This window comes from Chiloscyllium plagiosum, chromosome 20 (assembly GCF_004010195.1).
Source record: "Chiloscyllium plagiosum isolate BGI_BamShark_2017 chromosome 20, ASM401019v2, whole genome shotgun sequence".
NCBI classification, from domain to species: domain Eukaryota; kingdom Metazoa; phylum Chordata; class Chondrichthyes; order Orectolobiformes; family Hemiscylliidae; genus Chiloscyllium; species Chiloscyllium plagiosum.
Window position 1 is genome coordinate 33940613 of NC_057729.1, and position 19382 is coordinate 33959994.

Sequence of the window (19382 nt, forward strand, 5' to 3'; positions counted from 1 at the left end):
GAGGTGCTGCATTTTGGGAAAGCAAATCTTAGCAGGACTTATACATTTAATGGTAAGTTCCTAGGGAGTGTTTCTGAACAAAGAGACCTTGGAGTGCAGGTTCATATCTCCTTGAAAGTGGAGTTGCAGGTAGATAGGAAAGTGAAGAAGACATTTGGTATGCTTTCCTTTATTGTCAGAGTATTGAGTACAGGATTTGGAAGGTCATGTTGCAGCTGTACACAACATTGGTGAGGCCACTTTTCGAATATTGTGTGCAATTCTGGTCTCCTTCCTATCGGAAAGATGTTGTGAAACTTGAAAGGGTTCAGAAAAGATTTACAAGAATGTTGCCAGGGCTGGAGGATTTGAGCTACAGGGAGAGGCTGAACAGGCTGGGGCTGTTTTCCCTGGAGTGTCGGAGGCTGAGGGGTGACCTTATAGGGATTTACAAAATTATGAGGGGCAAAGTCTTTTCCCTGGATTTGGGGACTCCAGAACTAGGGGACATAGGTTTATGTTGAGAGGGTAAACATATAAAAGAGACCTTAAGGTCAACTTTTTCACGCAGAGGGTGGTACGTGTATGAAATGATCTGCCAAAGGAAGTGGTGGTACAATTGCAACATTTAAAAGGTATTTGGATGGGTATATGAATAGGAGGGGTTTGGAGCGATATGGGGTGGGTGTTGGCAGGTGGGACTAGATTGAGTTGGGTTATCTTGTTAGCATGGATGAGTTGGACCAAAGGGTCTGTTTCCATGCTGTACATCTCTATGACTCTATCTCTGTCATAACTGGATGATCCTTTACTCTGAGGTTATGCCCTCTTATACTAGACTTGCCCAAAAGGAGAAACAGCATTTGCCTTGTCAAATCCTTCAAGAATGTTATATGTTTACTTCTTATTCTTCTAAACTCCAATAAATATAAGTCCAACCTACTCAACCTCTCCTCAGAAAATAATCCTGCCATGTCTGGGAACAATCTAGTGAACCTTCTCTCGGCTGTCTACATTGCCAATATACCTTTCCTTAGATAAGGAATCAGACATGTTCCCAATATTCCAGGTGTGGTATAATTAATGTCTTATAATTTTTTAGCAAGGCTTTCCCATTTTTATATTCCATTCACTTTGAAATACAGTTGAGATTGTGGCACTGGAAAAGCACAGCAGGTCAGGCAGCATCTGAAGAGCAGGACAATTGCCATTTCAGGCATAAGCCCTTCATCAGGAATCCTGATGAAGGGCTTATACCTGAAACATCGATTCTCCTGCTCCTCAGATGCTGCCTGATCTGCTGTGCTTTTCCAGTACCACAATCTCTACTCTGATCTCCAGCATCTATAGTCCTCACTTTCTCCCGCTTTGAAATAAAGGCTAACATACCATTTGCCTTTCCCATTACTTGCTGAACTTGAATACTAACTTCTTGTGATTTATGCACAAGGATCCCTAAGTTCCTTGCACTGAGCTTCGCTGTAGCACTGCAGCAAACCTGTTACCGAGATGCTGGCCAGGGAACAGGGTTGTGTGTTAAAGTGACAGGCAACTGGAAGCTCAGGGTCTTTTTTGTGGACAGAACATAGGTGTTCTGTGAAGTGGCCACCCAGCTGATGATTCTTTTCTCCAATGTAGAGGAGATCACATTGTGAGCAGCGAATGTAGTGGACTAAATTGTGTGAACTGCAGGTAATATGCTGCTTCATGTGGCAGGTATTTTGGCCCATGGACACTGAGGAGAGACTAGATAAACAGCAAGTGTTACACCTTCTGTGGTTGCAGGGAAAGTTGCTGTGAGGCTTGGGGAGGGTTGCTGTTGAGAGTGAAGGGAGAGTGGACCAGGGTGTCTCAGAGGGAATGATCCCTATGGAAGGCTGACAAGGGAGGGAAGAGGACTATTAACTGGTCGTGGCATCTCACTAGAGTTGGTGGAAATTGCAGCTCTGATCCTCTGGATATAAATTCTTTTGGGATGGTAGGTAAGGACCAGGGGAACTCTTTTGCTGTTGCGGGAGGGAAGACAGAGAGCGAGGGTCAAAGTGCAGGAGACAGGTTGGACCCAGTTGAGGGACCTGTCAACAACAGTGCTGAGGAATCCTCAATTGAGGAAGATGGTAAAAAATACAGAGGCTCTCTTGTGAAAGTTGGCATCATCAGAACAGATGTGACGGAGATGGGGGAACTGGGAGAATGGAATTGAGTCTTTATAGGAAGCAAGATGTGAGGATACATATTCTAGGTAATGTGGGAATTAGTGGGTTTATAGTGAATATTGGTGGCCAGCCTATCCTCAGAAATGGAAACAGAAGTGTTGAGGAAGGGAAGGGAGTAGTCAGAGATGGACCGGATGAAAGTGAGGGTGGGGTGGAAACCTTCTGCATAGAAACCGATATTTTCCTAGCTACCATCAGTTCTAAGGAAGGGTTAACTCTACACAGATGCTGCCAGACCTGCTGAGCTTTTCTAGCAATTTCTGCTTTGTTTCTGATTTAGGACATCTGCAGATATTCTCCTTTTTATTTTCTATTTAAGTGATACTCATCTCTTCTATTCACCTTGATTGAGTCTTGAAAATTGAGGGCTATATGGCATTCAATAAAAATAGTAAACCACCTAAAAGGTGGAAGGGTAATACTGTTAATCAAGGATAGCATTTGTGAAAATAGTTAGAGATGACATTGATTCAGGGGATCAGGATGTAGAATCATCTGGGTGGAGGTGAGAAATAGTAGGAGAAAGTTGTCTCTAGTGGGAGTGATCTATAAGCCCCAGTAGTAAACAAAGTGTAGGACAAAGAAGACCAGAATAAATATTGGATGTTTATGATAAAAGGATGAAAATAATCATTGGTGACTTTAATCTACATAACTGTAACCTGGATGAAGAGCTCCTTGAATCCTTTTTGAGATTGGTTTCAAAAGGTGCAGCATTAAAAAAATTATCAGGCAGCATGTTATATTAGACTTCGTATTGTGTAATGTGACAGAATTAATGAATGATCTAGAGTTAAAGCTCCCATAGGTAGCAGCAAGCAAAATATGATTGAATTTTACGTGTAGTTTAAAAGGAAGAAGAATGGGTCTAAGACTAGTATTTTAAACCTAAAGCAGGTTAATTAAGTAAGCAGAAGAACTAAACCAGCATTCTTAACTAAGGGATGGATCAAAGAAGTACAGTAGTAGCAATTTAATGAGATATTTTAGACTAACAGAATATTATTACTCTAAATAAAAGAAATTAATGAACGGACCTTTCATTTGTGGTTTATTAAATAATTAGTGAAAGCATTAAACTTAAAGTAAACATATAGAATTAGGCACTAATTAGAACACACCTGGAGTACTTTGAACACTTTTTGTCTCCTCAGCTGAGGAAAGATATACTGGCATTGGAGACTGTCCAGAGAAGGTTCACTAGGTTGGTCCCAGGTCTGGAGGGCTGAATAAAAACAAGAATTGCTGGAGAAACTTAGCAGGTCGAGCAGCATCTGTGGAGAGAAAGCAGAGTTAACATTTTGGGTTCTGCGACACTTCTTCAGAATTGTGTCAGTTACGGAAAGATTCTCTTTGAGGAGAGGTTCGAAGTCAGACAATACCAGGTTATAGTCCGACAGGTTTATTTGAAATCACAAGTATTTGGAGCATTGCTCGCTTGTCAGGTGAAGTGAGAGAGAAGCATACAGGCACAGAATGTATAGGCAGAGAGATCAAAAGGTCATACAAATGGTCTGACTAGAGTGTCGACAGGCCGAATAATAAGTCTCTGTTGATGATCAAGAGTGTCAAATGGTGTGAGCAAAGTTTCAACAGCTGAAAAACAAGGGAAGGAATGACCTATATTCCAATTAAATGAGGCAGAGAAGAATTACAAAAAATTGCAGGAGACAAACCAAATGACTGGCATAGCATGATAGGTATAAGAGTCGCATACGGATGGTTTAATCAAAGTAATAAGTAATCTAAATCTGTACAAACCAATTAAGGTAGAGAGATCATAACAATTTATCAAAATGATGGTGTCAAAGCAGGACAGTAAGGAAGATTTTACACATACAGAACAGTAGGATCACATGTAGCGCAACGAACTGAAGATCATGGTTGAGGCCGTCTTCATGAATACGAAACTTGGCTGCTTCGCGATTCTGCGCTGTTGTGTATCTTGAAGTTCACCTTGGAGGATGCTTACACAGATATCGGAGACTGAATGTTCTTGACCGCTAAAGTGTTCCTCGACATGCATGCTCAGCTTAGAGTAGTGCTGGAAATGCACAGCAGATCAGGCAGCATCCGAGGAGCAGGAAAATTGACACTTTGGTAGCCCTGATGAAGGGCTCCTGCCCGAAACGTCGATTTTCCTGATCCTTGTATGCTGCCTGACCTGCTGTGCATTTCTAGCACCACACTAATCTTGACCCTAATCTTCAGCATCTGCAATCCTCACTTTCACCATGTATGCTCAAGCTGTCAGGAGATGCATTAACCTCAGCTCCATCAGGGCCGCACACACAAGATAATGCAGAATGTCATCCAAGCACAACGCAACGCCATCCAGGCTCTCAAGACCAATGGCAACATTATCATCAAACCAGCAGACAAAGGAGGAGCCAGAATCATAAAGAATAAAAATAGATTATTGCAAAGAGATATACTGACAACTGAATAACCAGGAACATTACTGACAACTAACTGCCAATCCAACCAAAGGACACATCGTCAACTCAACAGACCGATCAAGCTCTTTGATCCAGACTTTCAGAGTATCCTATGCACTCTCATTCCACATACTTCTTGCATAGGAGACTTCTACTGCCTTCCAAAGATATACAAAGCTAACACACCTGGATGGTCAATTATATCGGGCAACGGGACCCTTTGCTAGAACATCTCTGGCTATATCGAAGGCACCTTGAAACCCATTGTACAAGGAACCCCCAGCTACTGTTGCGACACCACGGATGTCTTTCAAAAATTCGGCACCCATGGACCAGATGAATCAGGAACATTCCTCATCAGAATGAACATTTCGGCATTCTGCACCAGCATCCCCCATGACAACAGCATCACTGTAACAGCCTCAGTATTCAACAACAACTGCCAATTCTACAACTCAGCTGCTTCATCCAGACACACAGAACAGCCATGGGGACCATATCTGCACCCAATATGCCAACATTTTCATGCACAAGTACGAGCAAGACTTCTTTGCTGCACAGGACCTCCAATCAATGCTAATAAACCAGCTACACCGGTGTCATTTCCTTCCTTTGGGCTCATGGCAAGGAATCACTGAAATGACTACAGAGTGATATCATCAAGTTTCATCCCACCATCAGACTTAGCATGGACTACGCTTCAGAATCAGTCTAAAATCAGATTACTACCTAAATGAGGGATAATTGCAGAATTTTGAGGCAAAGAGGAATTAAGTAATTCTGATGCTTGAGTCACAAAAAGATAGTGCACAGCACATAATCAAAAATGTCAATGGGATGCTACCCTTTATTTTGAGGGGAATTGATCTTATAAGTGATTATATTATGCTTCAGTTCAACAAGGTGTTGGTGAAACTCTATCTCAAATATCATTGCAGTTTTGCTCTCATTCATTGGAGTTAGTTCAGAAGAGGTTTGATACTGGGAAAAAGTCTTCTGTGGATAGGTTTCAAAGGGTAGGCTTGTTTCCACCAGAGTTTAGAAAAGTGAGGGATGACATAATTGAAGTGCATAAGATCCTGTATGTTTTGACAGATTAAAGTAGAAAGGAGGTATCCTCTTGTAGATGGAAACTAGAGGGGAGAAAACAAAACAAAGAACTGCAGATGCTGGAAATCAGAAACAAAACATTCTGAAGATGATCATTCGTCCCAAAATGTTAACAATGCTTTCTCTTCACAGATGCTGCCAGACCTGCTGAGTTTCTCTAGCAATTTCCATTTGTTTCCAAACTTGAGCCCTGTTTTAAAATTAAGGATTGCACTTTTATGAGTCTTCTTTTTTTCTTAGAGGTCTGTGTGATTTGGGAACTCTTTGCCTCAGAAGGTGATGGAAACAGGTTTTCAAGACATAGATAAATTCTTTTTAGGATGGGGAATCAAGGGTTATTGGAGGTAGAAGGGAAAACGGAATTCAAACGCAAACAGTAAGGCCATGACCTTACTGATTGCCAGAGCAGGCTCAATGTGTCAAATGGTCTACTTCTGCTCCTATTTCTTATGCTTGTATGTTCAAGTTAAGCAGTATATAAATTCTAGCGGAATATGAAAATAGGTTATATCTCCTTCGGAGTGTCCACGAATTTTGCTGATTTTTGTTTCAGCATAATTTGACCAATTTTCTCCAAAGTTAATTCTGCCAGGAATTGCAAAGACTTATCAATAATTTCAAAATCAACTTTGTCTTTGTGAATTTTTATTTCTAATCTCCATAGTCATTGTTTTCACTAACTTGTCAACATAATTAATGAAATTGATTCCCCTGGAAGCTAAACTCTTCTGCTAAATTTTATTCACTTTAGACTTTTGTTTATTCTCAGATTGACCTAGTTGTCAAAGTCTTTTAAAACTTTATCAGATGTATCTGAAAAGTCTTTGATATTTTGGCAATATATTATGCCATATGCTATAGGATACACAGTGTAAATATATTCAACCACCAATGTGATTTTAATTTTTGAGCAATTTTGTACTTTAAGAATTTTTTTTTCAAGATGTGCAAGCCTGTGTTCCTTTTCTGCACCCTTTCAACTTTAACAACATCCTTCCTATAGAAGGGCAACTAGAAATGTACGCAGTATTCTAAAAGTGGCCTCACCAATGTCCTGTACAGCCACAACATGACATCCCAACTCCAATACTCTGTGTCCTGACCAATGAAGGCAACTATATCAAATGCCTTATTCACCACCCTGCCTACCTACGACACAACTTTCAAGGAACTATGCACATGCACCCCTAGGTCTCTTTGCACGACAACACTCTCCAGAGCCCGAGCATTAATTGTGTAAATCCTGCCCTGGTTTGCCTTACCAAAATGCAACACCTCACATTGATCTAAAACTCCATTTGTCACTCATCAGTACATCTGATTAAGTTCCCTTTGTACTCTGAGATAATCTTCTTCACTGTCCATTTCACCACCTATTTTGGCGTCATCTGCAAACTTACTAACCATGTCTCCTTAATGCACATCCAAATCATTCTTATAAATAACGAAAGGTAGTTTTCTGTATTTCTTATTAGGGGTTTCCTGTCTTTTACAGTCCAAGATGGAGCTCTTCCTGCTTCTTCCAAAGTAAAATGGATGTTTTCTCACTTTTTCAAATGCTAAGCATATCCCCCTGCACAACTTCTAACTAAAGTTCTTTGGCCATGACCTTAATAAATCATCCCACTGAAATCTAAGTATAAATCATATAGATCCTGATCTGGTAAAAATCCTCTGCACTGGGGAGACAGGCCGCCTACTTGCAGAACGTTTCAGAGAATACCTTTGGGACACCCGCACCAACCAACCCAACCACCCCGTGGCTGAACACTTAACCTCCCCCTCCCACTCCGCCAAGGACATGCAGGTCCTTGGCCTCCTCCATCGCCAGACCATGGTAACCTCCTTCCAACTATCGCATTCCCAACACCCCTCCCCCAAGTCCCTCCTCCTACCTTTTATCTTAGCCTGCTTGGCACACCTTCCTCATTCCTGAAGAAGGGCTTATGTCCGAAACGTCGATTCTCCTGCTCCTTGAATGCTGCCTGACCTGCTGCGCTTTTCCAGCAACACATTTTTCAGCTCTGGTCTCCAGCATCTGCAGTCCTCACTTTCTCCTGGTAAAAATCTTAGAATTGTTCAAATATTCTTGTTGATTAGACTTCTTCTAACTTTTGCTTTTTACCTTTTCAGTTAATTCTGTTGTCTTTTCAGTACTGCGGCAGTAGAATTATTTCTCTGGCTTAAACTTTATCCTATGCAGTTCTCTTTGTGCAGCCTATTTGCAATGGTGCAATGCTCATTTTGAGAAGTGAAAACTTTATTTTCACCCCTTTTTGTTCCCTGTCTGGCATTTGAACAGTTTAGAAAAACATTTTACACTATTCTCTCTAACTTCACATCTGGATCCTTTACAACCCTCTAAAGCACCTTTCAATTTAAGTTCTTTGCCTTGTCCCAGTGTGGCTAATTTTGACCACTTTCATAGCCCACACTATTTACCCTGAATGTCATACCACCTCTGAGTTGAAGTTCATCTTCTGGAGTGCTGCTTTCACCCTGTTGCTACTGTGTAAAGTACTGCTGACTACTTGTCAGTTTTCACATTACAGTCATTGACTGCTTCTTTTTAAAGCAGTAATGTTCTTAAAGTGGCAAAGTCAATTGTGTTCAAAACATTTGTCCTTTGATGTCAATTGGAATTTGACTCTGTAACATTTCTGCAATTTTATATTTTCAGATACCTGCACTGCCAATTTGTATCTTCAAGGTACCATCCACTGGTGGTTTGTGGCTAGGTGGTTTGCTGCCACCAATCTTCCTTTCTATGCTAAGAGCCTATCTAATTATCAGTGGTAGAGGATAGACTACAATACGAGCTTAACAAGAAGAGGTACTTTGTCTTATATGAGGAAAGGATTATTGTGTGATAAAAATAAATATCATTAATATGAGCAACATAGTCAAAACTATAACTATCAGGTTCCTGACACATTACATCTGACCCGATTTGGATCTCATATACGATAAGTTGTTTCTCTACCCAAAGACTGTGATTTGATCAAATTGGCTGGAGCTCAAAACAGCTCAGCATTAACTCTTGCAGAACTAATACATTATACAACAGTAGTCTCTATCCATTTTTTAAAGAGAAAATGTATATAGAATTTTGCAGTGATGCAAAATGGTTTTAATTTTGAACTGCCAATAAACTTGTGATGTTTTGGTGTCTGAATGCACCACACACAAAAAAGTTCTAAAATACTCCCAAATTTTCATAAATTACCTTTACATTGTCAATTGTGAAGTTTGCTCACTTATTTTGGAGCCTGATGAATACTATTGGAAAAAGCTCCTGCTCATGAAAGAATATCCAGTCTTTGCAGTGCTGATAACCACATTCATTCTATTCCAACATGGAATGAATAAAAGAAAACATAATATAAAATACCAATCATAGCTTTCTAGTCAAGTGCCAGAATAATAGAATATTCTTTTTGCTGAGCGATATTGTTAGAGGTCATTGACACCACTTTCTTATCAATTTTCTTAATGCAATGCTGCAGAAGCATCCAATATTTCCTTTAAAATTTGATCAATTTTCTTCAGAATCTAGCATTTCTTTAAACCAATAGTGATTTCTTTCATAGTGTTCACCTGCATTGAGGTTGCAATCACTTAAGATGAAATTTATTCTCTTTCCCATTGTTCACTTGTCTTTTACCAAATCATTTTTAGAGGAGGTACTGGTAGCAGAATTGTCTTGCTTTTCTTTAAAAGTGTTAGGGTGGACGGGTTAGGTGGCAACTAACACACAATCCACACACTCTCAGTGTCATCAACTGACCAGATTTTTAAAAGCTGATAGACAGGCCTTGAAGCTGCCATGTCTTAATATTTACTGATCGAGACTTACTCTTCAGCAGATACAAAGATGGGAAAGTAAGTACTTTTTGTTCTCTTCTTATGGAGTTGAAGTAATGGGGAAGTTTAGGTGGAGGCAAAGACAAGTGTTTGCTTTTAGAGACTGGGGCAATTGAAGGCCCCATCCTAATCCAGCTGGTAGGTCACCCTGACTTCCTAATTAGGAAACCAGCTCCATTTCTCTCTTTGGAGGAAGAGCGCCTTATCTTCCGCCTAGGAACCCTCCAACCACAAGGGATGAACTCGGATTTGCGCTTTTCCAGCAACACATTTTCAGCTCTAATCTCCAGCATCTGCAGACCTCACTTTCTCCCCATTTCTCTCTTACCAGGAGTGCAGATAACTGGCGAGGTGGAAAGCTGAGACCCTTAAATGGCCTTCTCACACTGAACATATTCAGTGAGGTGGCTTCAAAGCCATCTTATCCCTTTATTTCCCCTTCTCATCACTTTTCGCTTGACACTTTCAAAGAAAGGAGAATTGGACCCTGACAAACTGACATGCTGGTTGCTGTAATGTAAAGATGTTTGCTCTAACTCGCTTAATGGTACAGCTGTGATCAAATAAGCTGCTTCATAAATCAGTGCCTTATTTCAAGACAATGGGAGGAGAAATGAAGAGTATGCTTTACCTTAAGACACGTGACATGGCCTTTGAAAATAGATGCTGTGTCTTGAATGATCATGTCTTCTTCTCTAATGTATAAGACTGCAAGTTTTTCTACAAATCTAGGAGGAAGACAAAACAACTGAGTGAGAAAGGAAGAGGCAGACACTTTTTGAAAGTCTTTTCTAAAGTTTGTATCATGAGCAACTGAGGTAAATTCAAAATGAAATTCAAAAATCTATACAATAAATTTAGTGGTAACTTAAAATTGGCCTTAATCCTAAACATTTCCAGTGGGTTCCAAAATATCCTGAGTATTCACAGATAAGCTATAAAGTTTTGTTTCATTACTCTCTATTGGAACCACCAATTTTACATGTAGTTATTTTCCATTCGCATACCCAAAGTGCAGAGGTCCCAGGCTCAACATGAACATTGACCAACTGACAAAAGCACATGGAGAAATGAGCGCTATGTAGCTGAGTTCCTGGCTAGTGCTATTGTTGCCTTCCAACTATAAACAGAAGACTCTCAAGCAAGAATATTAAAATGAGCAAGTTTAAAAACTTATCTAACTTGATTGAAAAGTGTTTGGCTTGTTTCTGAGACATCTTTCAATCTCACAATCTCAGGGCTCCTAGAGCAGAATTTTGCACCAATAATCTTCAGCTGTCACATGTTGCAGTCCCAATTATCTCAGATGATATGGAATGAGTGGGATGGGAGAGTGGATTTGAGAATTCCCTGTCTGTTTCATTATAACACAATAAAGAGCTAGATCAATTGCAGGTATGACATGTCTATTATAAGCAGAAAATGCCAGGCGATATGGAGGTACAGAGGCTCAGCATTAAAGTTCTCAGTCTTATTTACACAAATCAACTTATGAATCTGAAACAGATTTTGAAAATAATATTCCATCTAACATTTCAAACACCCAATTTAATTATTCAATAATCAACTTTTGAAATTTTGATATCTGATTCATTCTTGAACCATTCATATTTTTATGTCATCTCTAATTTTATCACTGTAAATACACTCCTTTTCCAGCTGTTCTCCCTACCATAATATCTCTAACTTATTAACATGACACACTCGCTGATGTTTTCCTCCTGTCACTGCATAGTTTACGTCATTGGGTTTGTTTTTGATTTAATGGAATAGAGCAATACTTGCTTTAATAGTATTATTTTAACAATACTATTACTTTGTTTTCAGCAACAAAATTCCATGCTTTGGCCTTTTTATCTGCTCTAATTTTCATTATTTGTTGAGTTTTTCTCTGAAACTTGACCCTTAAGTTTTTCTTTAATCAAAGAAGTCCTCTCACCTCAAATTGGTTTATTAGTTAAAAGAACTGATTGTGTAGGCTCATTAGCAGCATCCCTAACAGCAAACACTAACAACAGAATTCATCTATCTCAATCATCAGGACATTTTTGACAACAAGCTTGAATTGTTATCTTTTTAAGGTCGTAGATTCGTTCACCGAGTTGTTGTGGTTTTCAGCAGATGTTACGTCGCCTCACTAGGTGACATCATCAGTGCATCTTCGATACAGTGTTGATGGTCTGTCCAGCCTGGTATTTATGTGTATCTGGTTTTAGGTACTTAAGATTCCATATCTGCGTGGTTTGTATGTGCAATCCAGTTCAACATGTTTATTGATTGAGTTCTGGGTAGAATGCCAGGCTTCAAGGAATTCTCTCGTGTGTCTATATTTAGCTTGTGCTAACATTTTCCCAGTTGAATTCATGCCCTTTGTTGTTGTGTGGTTGGAAATGAGAGAGTACTGATCAGGTCTGGCAGTAGCAAGTTGATGTTTGTGCACAGATATGGTCAGTTTTCATCCTGTTTGTCTTGTGTAGTGTTTTTCACAGTCCTTGCAGGGTATCTTTAAATAACATTTCTCCTGTTGGATGTGGGTGTCGGGTCTTTAACCTTTGTGAGGAGCTGCTGAAAGGTGTTTATTGATTTGTGGGCCATTAAGATTCCTCGGGGTCTGAGAAGTCAGGTAGTCATTTCTGATATTTCTTTGATGTACAGTATGATCACTATCATGTCTGGTTGTGTAGTTTTTTTCATCTTTAGGTTTGTTGAGTAAGTATCAGAGGATAGTGCTCTTGGGGTACCTGTTTTGCTTAAATCCCTTAAATAGGTGCAGTGTGTCTTTGCTCATTTAAATCCTGTTCTAATTCAGCTTTATTTACGGGTGCTGGGGTCATTGCTATTATAATTCAGTATCTAGTCTGTATGGATGTTCTTCCTGTACACACTGGTCTGGAGTTCACCTGTAGGTATGCGTTCCACTAATACATCCAGGAAGGGTTGTCTGCTACTGTTTTCCTCTTCTTCAGTGAACTTTATTCCAGTGAGGATGTTATTGATGTGGTGGTGGGTTTCTTCTAGTTGTGTATGTTTAGTGATGACAAAGGCATCATCTACAAACCAAATCCAGAGTTTAGGTTGGATAATGGGGAGAGCTATCCATTTTAAGTGTTGCATTACTGCTTCTGCTATCATTCCAGATATTGGTGACCCTACTGGTATACCGTCGATTTGTCTGTACACTTGTCCATTGAATGTAAAGTGAGTAGTGAGGCATAGCTCCAGTAATTATAACACAGAGTTCTTGTTGATACTGCTGGTGTCGTCGGGTGTCCTAGTAACTGCTTCATCCAATAATGTGGCAATCATACTCTTGGCTAAGTCAATGTCTATAGATGTGGTCTTTTAGTTTTGATGTCATATTCCCAATGTTCCTTGAGATCATGAATGATGAGCTGAAGATGTAAATTGCTTTATTCGTTATTTCTTTGAATGTTTGTAACACAAAATTTGAAACTTGATCTAAATGTATTTCTTTGGAAATGCCACAGTTTGTAGAAATTTGTACTGACATTTCCATTTTCTCCAAAGGCACTGCCTCAGAAAACCTATGAAAAATATGCATAATTGTTAAAAGGTACACATTGCTATCCTTGGTTTTAGGCAGGAGATCCACACAATCTGTTAAGACATTGCTAAAAAGGTTCTTTAAACGCTAATAGCAGAATTAAAGGCATAGGTTTAATTAGTAGAGTTTCCACATGACTGATTTGTATAGCATATCTGGCAACATTTCACCATTTATTTACATAATCTTGATCAATAAAAATGTACTCAAGTGACCTACCACTGGAATTTTATGAGGAACTTGTAAAATTTGTTTACGATACTCAGAGGCGACTACCACAACCTGATAGTCTACTGCTCATTCCTGATTGTTATTTAGATGGTCTCTGTTTCCTCATTAGCAGTTTGGCTTTTAAATAATAAAACCCACATATTGATTCTGATTGAGTTTTTGATTAGACTGTGTGATCTAGTTCTTTCAATTCAGGAGTTGCCTGTTGCATTTCTGTTAAAGGCGATAGATAAAAAAAGAATAAAGGTGACATATTTAACTTAAGTGTTTGAAAATTCTGTCAAATAACTGAATTTCAAAGCCATCTCCCTTCTTCATAAGCTCCTCCTCTTTCTGTCTTATTCATTGGGCCTGAGATCTAGTCACAGTACAGTCAGGAAAACAACAAGGGTATTCCTACTCTAGCATCTCAGTTCCTTTTATTTCTATTGAGTAATCCACCACTTCTGGTGAAGTCAAAATTTTGCTCCCAAAGCTTAAATCAATTTTTTCGATAGGGATTTGTTGCAGTCCTCCAATTACAACTTCTCTATTTTCTATGTCACTTCTTAATCTAACTCTACTTAATGGAAAACACTGGAGAAACTCAGCAGGTCTGGCAGCATCTATAAAAATCAGAATACAAACATTTAAGACTCAAACATTTAACTTTCAGCCTCTCTCTACAGATATTGTCAGTAGGACCCTGTGAAGCAGCAAGGACTGGAGGGATCTTGGTTTGCATGTCCATTAGTCTCTTAAGGTCGTGGGACAGTAGATAAAGTGATTCAGTAGACTTATGGGATACTGGCCTTTATTGGCCAAGGGATAGTGTTTGAGAGTGGGGATGTTATTCTGGAACCATTTGAAATGTTGGTTCAGCCACAGCAGGAATATTATCTGCAGTTCTGGAATCACTGTCATCGGAGGGATACAATTGCACAGGACAAAGTGCAGAGGAGATTTACCAGGATGCTGCCTGGACTGAAGAGTTTTTGTTTTGTCTGTGGAGTGGTGGAATGGAATTGTCAATGTCAAAGGTCTTCTGCCTGTCAACCACAAAGTGATTTGTTTCCACATAGCTGAATAGTATGTAAGTGTGAACAATATAGCCAGGAGCCTTCTGAACCTAGGCAAAGAAGTTGGTATTCTTGTTTCTGCAATAAAAACACCTAAAGCCAGAAGAAAGTCAGTTAACTTTCTCTTGTCAGTTGCTGTAAGCTGTAGTTTTCAACGAATATGTCAGTGACTCCATAATTTGTTATCCAGTCCCTCTGTACCTCCTGCAAGCAAATGAAAACCATCCAGAGAAGAGAGAGATCGGTGTACAGCAAGTCCTGACAAGCAAAGGATAATCTCAGTAAACCCTGTGCACAACGGTCATTTAACTGCCTTCCCAGTTTTCCCTTCCACCAAAACAATCACTGTTTTCTTTGTGTCTGTCTTTATGTATGCATGTGAGGGAGTTTTATAAAAAGGTTGAATTTCAATTGATAGCATTACATGTAGACATTTAAAGTTGTTTATTTGTAATTATTTGTAATAAATGGTAATTCTTTATAAGTTCAGAAGTCAGTCTGATTGACAGATTTCACTTCTCGATGAGATGGGGTGGGTTGGGGGAAGATATCAAAACAGGCCTCAGAAGCAAGTAGATCTGTCTATAACCTGGTGGGTAAAGGTGCCCAATCTGCAATAAGAGTCCAAAATTAATTGTGGTGTGGTAGGATGGCAAAGGCAAATCTTTGTGGAATACGTCAGTTTCCAATCCTGATCTCGGGAGTCTTTGTAAAGTCAGAGTGTCTGACTGGGGAATCACTTAGTATGCTGAGATGAAGTACTGCTGCTGCTCTCCTGTTGATCCACAAGCAATGAAGATATTTATCTATTCCTCAAACCTGGTCTCTCCTCCCTAGTTTCCTCAATCCTGGGAAACCGACGGCCATTGCAAAATTTACAAAGAAGCTTAAATAAGAGGGTGCCAGTTTGATTAAGATATTTGAATGACCTCATAGGAGGAGGTTGCTACCCTCCCCTTCTTCGATTTCAGTTGAATTTAGGAATTGAGGTTCAGAGACAGGTCCGGGTGAGGTTTTAGGTTTTTAAAATTTTAACAACTGATGTGATCATAATCCAGCCATTTTTGAGAGTTAAAAATTTCAGTCTGCTGCTCTGTATTGTACAGAGTGAATGTACATCCTCCACTTGAATCTCTCCAATTTTAATCACTCCACTCTGGACAGCCATTCCTTCAGTTTTGAGCCTTTAAATCTGGAATTCCATTTCTAAATTTCTCATCAACTCTCCCTCTTTTAGCACACTCACTTAACAACGTTTTGACCAGCTATCACAATAATTTCTTATTTAGCTAGAATGAATTAATAAGAATGATGTAGTGTATTTGTAGCTTCTTTAGGTCCAGGTCAATTTCATCTGTTGTAGAGATGTGTCTATAACATGTCTGAACAGGTTGATTTTAAAAAAAAATACAGACCTAAAAAATATTTTGGATGTTCAATTTATAGTTCAGTTTAGTGATGGAAATATTAAATTAAACTGCATTGACGATACTTAAGGGTTGATGAACCATTAATTATCCTAGGATATTAAAGCTGTATGATTAATTTAAACTTCACCAATTTCAGTCAGCTATAATTGCTCATAGGTTCCTTCACCAGTCCTCATTAAGTTACCTGCCATCTTGATCCAAGTCATGGGTGTGACAGACCCTTAAGAATGATTGCATTATCAATGAAGTTGAGGAAAACAATTCATACAAGTCAGCATCCAAAATGTAGCGGATTCATTGTTTTATTTATCCTCTCATTTCATTGTTGTATTGTGAATGTAACTTACATTGTATAACATGAGTGCTCTTGTGATTTCTGAAGTAAGTAGGAAGGAGTGATTTGCACATTTGTTAAAGTCTGATGTGAATATTTGATGATGCAAGAGTTGATGAAGCCTGAAACAAAACCTTGTAAACTGATTCTGAAAAGGTAATCTTCTATCAGTTGGGGTAGACTTAATGGACTGATACAGGAACAGATGATGCAGATGTACTGTAATTACTTGGTAATCCGAATTTTAATTCAAGTTTTCTGTTTCCTTCTATCATTTGCTGAAACATTGGGCTCAATCTTAACCTGTGACTATTTTATGCTCATTTAGAGCTGTCAAGGACCAAGATCTGATTGGTCAAAAAATCTATAAACTCATCACCAGATGATAGAAAGCTAATTTGAAGTATTTATTAACTTCTCATGATGACTATAAAAAGGTCCTGTGGAGGACTAAGCTAAAGTGATATAATAATGAAGCCTTCAGGGGTAAGAACACAGGGGGGGAAAAAAAAATAAAGCACAGAGGAGAGCCATTTGGCCCATTAGTGATTTAAAAATCCAAGACTTTGTTCATTGTTCCAACTCAACACAGAATTGTGATGAATTTAGGTTTGTTCTGTATGACATGGTGATTTTTTTTTCAGTTTCCCCACCACATCACATGTTATATCTACCTGTGTCTAGGGCCTGCTTCAATGCTCCTCAAATCCAACAAGAAGCCAACCCTGCCCTATTTTGTTGAACAAAATACTCATCAACCTTTTTTAAAAAAGTTTAAGTTTTTCACCATTATTAAGACCCACTGGTTTGTTTATTCCTCCTAAGTCACTCCAGTAACATAGAATTATACCAGAAGGCTTTCGGGCTTGATACCAACAAACATATTGGTGTCCAATAACAACCACCAACTACAAAGCGATCTTAACCACAAGCACTAATTTTAGTAAAAATGTCTTGCATACACTTGCAAATACAGGAAATTAACAGTTACCAAATATATACCACCTTCAACAAGGAAGACAATAAAACACTCAGAATAATCAAAGAACACTTTTTCTTGGTAGTTTTAACAAGTTAAAAAAAAGGTTAAAGTGCATATGTCTAATCTGTGTGAAATCATGTACTCAATGATTGCCTATTCCTCACCTGCACATTTACCAATTAGAGAAGCAATTAACACATTTAGATTTCCACCTGGCCACATGTGGTTAGTGGTTAATGTATTGAACAACACTGGAATAATAAGGTTAAATGAATGAGCATGGGGGCTGGCTGATTTTTTTTTGTCCTCCCGAAACATCAAGTTGCAGTAGATTGCCCACTATAGCTACATGTAAGTAAAACTAATGCCATTAAATGATTTGGGTTTCACAGAGACAACATTCAAATTAAACCTGTTTTGAATTCTAACAACATACGTTTATAGCAGTACCCTTAACCAAATGAGTTGTCCCAAAGTGCTTCAACTGAAGGACCATGAACTATGGTACACTGATCATTGCACTAGCTGATGAATAGCTTGGTTTTAGAAGTAGATTTTATGAATAATGTAAAGGAGGAAAGTACATTAAAGCAGAGGGGAGGGAATTCCAGAGCTTGAAGACATAGCCATCAATGATGACACATTTATAATTCAGAATGCATTAGAAAATTACAGATATCTTGGAGAGTTATGGACTGGACTTTTAATCAAATAACACTCCAGTTTCTTGAGTTTAGAAAAACTGACCCTTGTAGCTTTCTGTTTAAAAACATGATTAAATACTTGGATTTCTACTTTTTCTTTAACCTTAGTGTTCACAACATAAGATCCTAGGCCACACAATCTAGCACTGATCACACACATCGAATGAGAGGTGGTTCAGAAGTAATGGGGCAGGTTAACAATGTTTTTATTATTTACAGCATTTGTGAAGCAACCTTAAAACCCAGTCTATCAGAATTTTAACAATCTTCTGTCTTGATATATTTTGTTAAAACTTGTGAATACATTTTGTTATAAAACACAACTCTAAATGTTATCTCGTAAACTGACAATCATTTGTGAGCAAAAATGGTCAAAATACTATACATAACAAATACGTTACTCAGTTTCTACATTTTTATAGCAGACTTTCAGTCTTTACTCCTAAAGACGTGAAATGCTCCAAACCTCTCAATCAAAGACCAATAGCATTTCCTTCCTGCCTCCTCACAACTTCCTACAGCAGGTCTTATCGATGCAGAAATACTGAGATCATCAGTCTGCTTTCAATGCCAAGTCAAGTCTTTTAACAGGAAACTGATGGCAAAAAGGTAAATTAAAACAAAATTCTCACCTCCTTCAAGGCGTCTGCAGTTTTGTTATTTTTTAGGAACATGGGAGTATTATGACAACTGAGACCCAGATATATTTGCTTATCTGAAACATGGAGTCCTGCATCCATAAATCCTGATCACCTTATGAAGACTGTTTGTTTATTTTTATCCCACAGTCATTGCCAGATTTCAATCTGGTCAGTACCGATAGCGTCCGTTTTAGCTAGGCTTGTCAGAATAATCTGATAAGCTCCCATGCGACCTCTTTTGATAAAAATTGGCAAAGGATTAAGAAGAAATCTTTGTTCTTCCATCAGCTTAAAGTAAACATTACAAAAATAATTCATTATAATCAAAATAGCTATGGTACACAACTGTTTAGTGCGATTATTCTGTAAGAAATCTAATTAGCAAAATACAAATGCAACCTCAGAATTATTCTTGTTTTCTTTATCAGTTCTTTCAGCTAAAGCTGCAATTGCCTACTCTTTATCTAGCTGAAATACATATTGGAATAAAATCAAATAAATTTATGACAAGAAAGACTATCTCAATTCAATAAACACTCAGGAAATATGATAAATTTAAGAATCCTGTTTTAATTGAATCCTAAAGTTTAACATGTTTGTTAAACTCTGGTTTAAAAACTCAAATTACATATATTAACATTGAAATTGCTTTATTCCCTTTTGTGTTTCCAAGTCATAAATGGGGTTTTAGTTCAGTTCTTGGCTGAGTCCAACACATTTATAATTACTTTAATTAGATCACCTAGTTTGATAATATGTGCTGATACTGCCACTCCTTGATTTGATCATCATCTCTCTGCTGTCTTTCAAGTTACTTGAATTAAGTAAAC

General features: G+C 38.5%; 1 protein-coding gene across 1 annotated transcript in view; it reads right to left on the reverse strand.

The window, feature by feature from the left end:
- The window catches only part of LOC122560156 (transcription elongation factor A protein 1-like), a 140182-nt gene extending 121518 nt beyond the window's left edge, over window positions 1-18664 (reverse strand). The window contains exons 1-2 of the mRNA XM_043710485.1: window positions 18544-18664; window positions 10239-10335 (exon numbers count right to left, since the gene is read on the reverse strand). Coding sequence (XP_043566420.1) covers window positions 10239-10292 — 54 coding nt within the window. The 5' untranslated portion in view covers window positions 10293-10335; window positions 18544-18664. The remainder of the gene's footprint in view (window positions 1-10238; window positions 10336-18543) is intronic.
- Window positions 18665-19382: the final 718 nt, after the last annotated feature.